The sequence below is a fragment of the Oncorhynchus tshawytscha genome, linkage group LG34 (assembly GCF_018296145.1).
Source record: "Oncorhynchus tshawytscha isolate Ot180627B linkage group LG34, Otsh_v2.0, whole genome shotgun sequence".
NCBI classification, from domain to species: domain Eukaryota; kingdom Metazoa; phylum Chordata; class Actinopteri; order Salmoniformes; family Salmonidae; genus Oncorhynchus; species Oncorhynchus tshawytscha.
This window is the reverse complement of record NC_056462.1, coordinates 1,642,681-1,650,391: the sequence shown is the minus strand read 5'-3', so window position 1 is coordinate 1,650,391 and position 7,711 is coordinate 1,642,681. Positions and strand designations below refer to the sequence as shown.

Here is a 7,711-nt window from a genome sequence, read left to right as displayed (position 1 = left end):
TAACTAAACCATTGAAACTGGAACAACCATTTCAGTAACGGGTGCAAAAAATCTATCTGATTACATTAGTTTAGAAAAATATGTTATTTATCTTTGTGTAGCATAAGATTACTCAATCAATCTTCGTTAATGAAAAATCACAGATATTCAAAACATTTCGAAAAAATCAATCTGCATTAGAGCATGCTGGGAAATAATTGTATTATAATGATTATAGTACAAATGTGTATTTTAGGGTACTACCACATTGACAAAGTCATTAGTTCCTTTTGAGAATACATTATTGTACCCTGTGGTGGGTATTGAGGGTACACAAAATACAGTATGTTTGTATCTTTGAAAAAACAGAAAAGTAGCTTTACAGTAGAGTGGGATGATTGCATATTTTATATTCAAAATATCGGGTAGAAAAATGTACCATTATACTAGGTTATCTGCACATGTACCCTAAAAGGTACTGAACAGTACCATGTGAGTGTCACGCCCTGGCCATATATATGCTTTTATTCTCTATTTTGGTTAGGCCAGGGTGTGACTAGGGTGGGCATTCTATGTTCATTTTCTATGTTTTGTTTTTCTTTGTTGTTTGGCCGGGTGTGGTTCTCAATCTGAGGCAGCTGTCTATCGTTGTCTCTGATTGAGAACCATACTTAGGTAGCCTTTTCCCACCTGAGTTTTGTGGGTAATTGCTTTCTGTTTTTGTGTCTGCACCAGACAGAACTGTTTCGGTCGTCGTTGTTGTTGTTGTCATTGTTGTCATTGCTGTCGTTGTTGTCGTTGTTGTCGTTGTTGTTGTTGTTGTTTTTTTGTTAATCAGTGGTCAGTTCCATTAATAAAAGGATGAACAGGTACCACGCTGCACTTTGGTCCTCACCTTCTTCCACCAACAGCCGTTAGTGAGATTATTATGTGTACCTCTCTTATTATGTTTATCCCAGTGAACAATTTGTACCCTTATATATCATTGTTTTAGAAGCTAACCCAGACGACGCTGTGTGCGCCACCCCATGACCACCGTGCAACTCCGGAGGCACATCCATAATAATTTTTCCAGAAATGTAAAAGATTGGAACGTTCAGATAGAAATAGTAGAACAAACATGCATCTCTAACATGTAGAATATGGCATCACATCTCTATTCATGACATATCTATCTTCAACGTTCGAGAACGATTGGCAACTGAACATTGCCCAACTGGCCATATTCCACGTCACGATTGGTTACTCTCCCTTTAATTAATACAACAGATGAGAGAAAGGGTGTTAAATGTATAGCACGCTGTAGCGCAGCCCTCAGTGCTTCTGCTTTAGAACAGCCCCCTGTAGAATGCATACAAAAACCAATATGATCCACGCAGTTTCAGATTCACAGAAATGTCCATTGACGGGAAAAGGCTGAGAAGGATGGAGAAAAAAGCTTCACGGCTTCAAAGTGACACAGCATCGGATGATTTTATTGATTTTGTTTAACAATTTTTTAAATTATCAGTGCTGTAGAATAACATTCTAATATTCAGTCTTGTGTAGTTTAGTGATTACAGTAATTTCCTCCATGTAGAAGTTTGAGTTTATTAACATCAAAGACAGTGACTTGGAGAAAGAAGGCGGCAAAGCAGAACCAAGGCAATTAAGTGGAGCAGCTGTATAGAGCGGTGGGAATTCCAGCTAAGACATGCGTAGTCTGGTCCTCATAAAGAATCACATTAAAACAGTAAAAAACACCAAGCCTGGTCCTGGATCTGTTTGTGCCATCAGGCCATGACAACAACCATATTGTTGGCTATAGAGCACAAACAGATCTGGGATCAGGCAAGAAAACATTCCTCCTTGCTTTCAGTTCCACCATCACCTAGGTCCTAAGGAATCCATGCCAATAGCTCACGCTGTAATTTAAGGTTAACATTTGAAAGTGTACATGAACTGTAGCCTACTGTGGATGAAGTCACTATTGTGTGCGTGCAACTTCTCGAGTTGGCTTGAAGAACCACCAACATCAATCAATCAATGGGAAAATATTAATCGCCACCATTTGGTTTGGGCAACATTGGACAAATGTTTCAACATTGTTTTGGGTTGCCAGGCGCCTGCACTGTCATGATTAGGAGTCGGGCCTAAGTTTAGAAAGGCTAAGGCTATTAGTCAGACAGACCACTGCTAGTGTTCAGTCCCACAGCGTGCTGGACTGTGTTGTCATGGTTACCACCCCATAACAAGGAAGTGGCAGCAGAGTGGTGGGGGGATGCAAGGGGAGACATTCCATATTGAAGTCCCACCGTCTTTAGTGGCTCTGACGCAAGACCACCCATTGTCGACATGCCCCTATTAAATGAGCCCGGCAGCAGGAGGCATTGTGCGATAAGATGTGGGAGGCCGCTCTTGTAAAGGGCCATCCTTGTAAATGACTGGACATTGTGTTAAGTCTGGCGGAGAGGAGATCTGTCATACACTCTAACTGTGACTGTAGATGGGAAAAGAGAGGGAGTGAGAGGAGCATTGTGCCTCACTCTTTAGCCATAAGACATGTCGTAGGCCAGCGTCCCAAATATAACACACTACTTTTGATCAGAGCTCTATAGGGTGCCATTTGAGACACAGCCCGTCCGGGCTGACGTATGGCCTCTGGGTCTTTTGTGACATTCACTGCCTCCCTTCATTTGCATTGCAGAGAGCAGGGAGATAAAAATATCCTGGCCTAGTGCAGGGATGTGGCCTGTAGGATTGATTTAGGCTTGCTCTGAGAGTTGCAGACAGAAATGGTACAACAGCTGTATGGAGAGTACAGTAGATTGAACTTGTTGATTCAAGACCAGTTGAATTGAGCGCCTCAGTGTATGGTCTGTGAACAACGATGCTGTTCATTGTGACAATTTCAAGAGAGGAAAAAGTCTGGTTAAGCATTTCCTCTCACCTTCACCTTCACTACTTCCAAGCCTCCATATACAGTTTGCTACATGTAAACATATTACAAGCTCTACGTATAATAAAAAATAGTATGTCTTTACACTATGTACACAGAGTGGACGGCTAATCGGCTAAGCCCGTGATTTGTAGTATCCATTCTAATTCGTTCAGTGCAATGGAATGTAGGGAGGATTTCTACTCTTATTTACAATTCAGGAGACACTACTGATGATGGGGCGGCTACATCAAGCTTCAAGTTAATGCACTCTAGTTGTTGTTATTTAAGTCAATGGCACAATGCTGTTTCAAAGGCAAGTGGTGTGACAAGCTGGCCTAGTTCCAGATCTGTTTGTGCTGGCTTGCCAATGACCATAGGAGTGGACATAGGAGTGGACAGCACAAACGGGTCAGTCTAGTGAGGAGCAATTGCAGGGCTGAAGAATCTACGGTATTACTTGAATCACGACCATTGGCGGTCAAGGAACACAATTACGCAATGTCATGTAGTACAAAAATCAGATGACAACATTCACAGTAGAAAAGTCAAGGATTACAAAGACGATTATTGTGACAAAACACAGAGACAAACAACACCATGTTGGGTGTTACTTCAGTCTGAAGAGCTACATGTTCAATGCTGTTTTTCATAGCATTAGCGTTCGTCTAGGTATAGCATATAGCAGGAAAAACATTTCCTTTGTGTGCACGTCTACTCAATGCTAGAATGGAGGCGTTTTATCGAGAGCATTTAGAAACATTGCTTGTGATTGATACATAAATACAAATGTCAAAAGTACCACAAGTACATGAAAATACATTGCATGACCAAGTACATGTTGTACTGTATTCTAAGAGGTAAAGGTAAAACTTTACAGTGGAATCATACCAAAGGACTAAATGGAGTATCATAAACAGAGGATAATGGCTCAATAACTTTCTGTACTTGCTAATAGTAACAGTTAATGCACTTGATACAGTACACAATAGGATACCTGATTCAATCAAACCCTGACAACCAGGTTTCCAAAACAAGTGAAAAACAACATTCTTTATTGACAATTCAAATTTCGTTCAGTTTCCTAATATCTGACTGCACATATTATTTTGTCCAAGACAATGCAGCACATCAGCAATAATGTCTCTTTAACTTAACCTTGGAAACCTGGATACCCAGTTGGATTGAATAGGGCCTATGGGCATTTCTTTTGTGTCCTTTTTTTTTATACTATATACTATTTCTGCAATGTCAAGTATAACCAAGGTATAACTTCAGTGGAGCAGGAAAGGAACTCAGTGGCCAACTGCTGAGGAGTACAATGACACTGAGAGCAGGGTCTTATTCAGTAGTACAAACGGAAAACCAAAACGGTTGTTTCTTATTGGTTTCTCGTGAATAAGGCCCTGAATAGTTATTTTCACTATTGTCCCACCCATAGTATCTGAGAGAACACTGATTGGACCAGCTCTTTTTTGCCAATCCCAAGTGAACCCTAATGGATCAGATTCACACTAAATCAGTGAAGTGAAGCAATATAAAAACAGAGTGATATTCAGTGTGGACTCCAGGCTACTGTATAGTATAGCTGTGCAAAGGAAAGTAGTGAACCACAGAAATCAAAGAAACAATCACAACAGCAGCAAGGCAGCATCTCACAAAGCTCATACCCTGAATGAAGACACTAACATAGTCCCCAAATTGTCAAAGCTAATTAGCAGCATTCAAACATGTTCAGTAGTGGTTTTTCAGTAACACTTCATTTTACAGTCACTGTTTACCAGGTAGTTACCTAGAAAGTACTTGTTAAAATGGTAATTATCTAATAATTGCATAGTAATCACACTTCAGTTTCTACGAGATTCATTGACACACGTGTCTCTATGTACCATTTGGTAACAGTAAATTACCAATAGTGTTGAATTCTTTGAGGTGAGTACCAGAAAATATTACTACCACATAGTTTTTAAGTAAATACCATGTAAACACCATCTTAAAATGGTCTGTAAAAAAAAAAAGCATTCTAATTTTTCTTCTATTTTGACATGTCATTATACATACATAGAGTTTAAGACCACAAAGCAGGCAAAGAAGGCTCCTAGGAAAAAAGGGGGATTTTGCCATTTGTCAGTTCTGTCTCCCCGTGAAGAATGCTCAAAAACAAACGGGGGCTCACGAAAAAAATAATCTTATCTACAGAGAGGTTACATAGAGTGCATTATATATTTTGCAGTTCATATAATACGTTTTGACAGAGCCCTGTACATTGACTTGATATGGATGAGGTGGGATGTCATAGAGTAGCTAATGAAAGAGGACATAAAATGTCCATCTACAGTACGTGGGGGGAAAAGCATAGTACATTTCTTTTTCTCTGGCTCCAATCGAGCTCCACCATATTTGAGTACTACTTCCAGGTGGGCTTGATGGTCCTACATGACGTAATGGATTGTACAGATTTCTCGGAGAAGCTGCTGCTCTTGCGTGAGCGCTCGCGGGTGGGCGGCGGTGGGGGGGTGTCGCTACGCTGGGTGCTCGCCCGGCTTGACGCCTTAACACTCTGCACCCTCTGCAGACCACCCACTTGGGCCTTCTCCTTCTCCTCCCTCCGGGGTGAATGCTGCCCCCCTTTGGCAGGAGGTGTGGTTGTGGCGGCGGCTGGAGGCCGAGCGGGTGCTTGACTCTGGGAGCTGCTGCGGGACCGGAGAGAGGGGCTCCTGGAGGGGGTCGGAGGGTTGGAGAGGGCGAGAGCGAGTTCCTTCTTGGTGGTCCTAGAGGAGGAGGCCACAGTGTTGCGGGCCCAGCCAGGCAGGGTGGCTGATGGGGTTTTGGAGCTGTGGGTAGGTGTTTCGGGAGCACTAGCCTCAGAGGGTGCCCCAACCTGACCTTGGGCCTGGGCAGCCAGGGCTCTCATGGTGGCGCGGCACATCTTTGCCTCCGGTGGTGGCTTGGGCAGGTTCCTCAGCGGCTTGGCGCTGGGCTTGCGGAAGGAGGGCTTTCGTGGGTTGAGGTCACATGCCCAGCCTGAGAGGCCGGTGCTCCCCTGGGATTTGGTCTCCTCTGGGGGCAAGCTGGAGTGGCGGGGGGGCCTACCAATCTTCTCACCCCGCCCCCTGGCTGGGGTGCTCTTGTCACGGAGAGGCTGCCTGGGTACTGCACCCTCATGGCTCCCGGCTGGTCTCTCCACCCGCCTGGCGTTGCTGCCAGTCCGGCTGAGCTTGGTGATGGGCACCACCTTCCGCATGCCCTGGTTCTCAGTGGTTGTCAACATCCTGACGCTGCGACCCACTCCGCTGTTTTTGGAAACTTTTGACACATTCTTGTTCTTGGAGTGTGTTGGTTTAGGGCTATACGTCTCTACAGCTTTCTCGCCCACCTGCCTACCCTCTGCCGTGTCCCAGCTATCTGTGTCCCCCTCTTCCGTGGTAACGAAGGAGCCGACGGATGGGGCACGTTCGTCTCTGGACTTTGACGCCAACATCTCATTTGTGGAGGCGGAGATGGACTGATCGTTTGTGGATGTGGAATCAAAGTTGGAGTTGGAGGACAGTGAGCTGGGGTCTTGAAGGTTCCCCTGGACGTTGTTGCAGTCAGGGTTTTTTATGTCAGGGACCAATCCTTCCCTCATTAGAGGCGAGCTTTCGATCTCAGAGTAGTCAAGCGCTACGGAGCAGTCAGTTTCTGTGCAGTCTAAGATGTAGAAAACCGGTTTCTTATTGGATACGGAGGGGTCAAGAGGGAGGGTCGTGTCGCAGGTGGTTGAGGAGATGGTGCTGCTGTCTTCTTCTTCTTCCTTCTGAAGTGGGCCCACCACAAACTGAGAGGACGCCATATCACCTTCCCACACCGTGGGCTCTGGCCCTCTTTCCAAACTCTTTGGACAAGGAGGAGGAGTATCCAAAATGAGTGTCTTTGGAGATTCCCTCTCCCTTTCCAAGTCCGTCACCACCACGTTTTCGTGGTCAACAAAGTGCATGTGATTTGTGTTATTGTTCGGACTTGGGGTGTCAAACGGTTGAATTCCCGGAACTAGCGTGTGCCTCTCCACGCTGACGTTCATGTGTGCCGTGATGCTCGCTCCGGGGTTGGGAGTCTTCTGAAAGACGTTACGGTTGTGACATGAGCGAGGCAGATAGCTCCCCTCGGACACGGTCGTGTAGTTGTTATTATTGTTATATGGTTCCTCATTGACATTAAAGCATGTGGAAGAGTACATGGCCAAGGGGCTGATGGGCTCTGTCTCGGCCCGGTGTGACGTGGCCAGCACCTGCCGCCCATTCCCCAGCTCGCGGTTATCGTCCTGGGACACAAGCCAGGGGGCGGTTCTCCGTTGAAGGGTGCGGCCGGAGCGCGGCAGGCTGTTGAACTTGTTGGCATAGTCTGCTGGCAGCACCGCGCCACTGCCGAACAGCTCCAGATAGCCGTGAAGCTCGCGGTCGGCCATGGAGGCCACAGTGTGGCGGTGGCGACGGGCGCTGGCTGAACGACCCAGGGGGCTGTGGGGGCTGGCGGGACGCTGCTGGAGGAAGTCAAGTAGGCCCTCCTTGGTGAGCATGTCCACGTCGTTCTCGCTGCTGCTGCGGCCAAAACCTCCATTACCAGCGACAGCACCCTGCTGCTGGTCAGCATTCCAGGCAAAGCGCTTCTCCTCCAGCTCTCTGAGACGCCGCTGCCTGGCCATCTCCTTCAGCTCCCGCTCCAGGTTATCCTGACAGAGACAGCGAAAGGACGGGCTAATTAATAACATTTTGTGTACAGTGCCTTCAGGAAAGTATTCAGACCCTTTGACTTCTTCCACATTTTGTTCTATGTTTA

At 45.8% G+C, this 7,711-nt stretch overlaps 1 protein-coding gene across 1 annotated transcript in view; it reads right to left on the bottom strand.

Annotated features, from left to right (window-relative positions):
- Positions 1-1,433: 1,433 nt before the first annotated feature.
- Positions 1,434-7,711, bottom strand: part of fhdc1 (FH2 domain containing 1) — a 62,495-nt gene continuing 56,217 nt past the window's right edge. Inside the window, exon 12 of the mRNA XM_042312092.1 lies at positions 1,434-7,604. Within this exon, the coding sequence (XP_042168026.1) occupies positions 5,304-7,604 (2,301 nt within the window). The 3' untranslated portion in view covers positions 1,434-5,303. The remainder of the gene's footprint in view (positions 7,605-7,711) is intronic.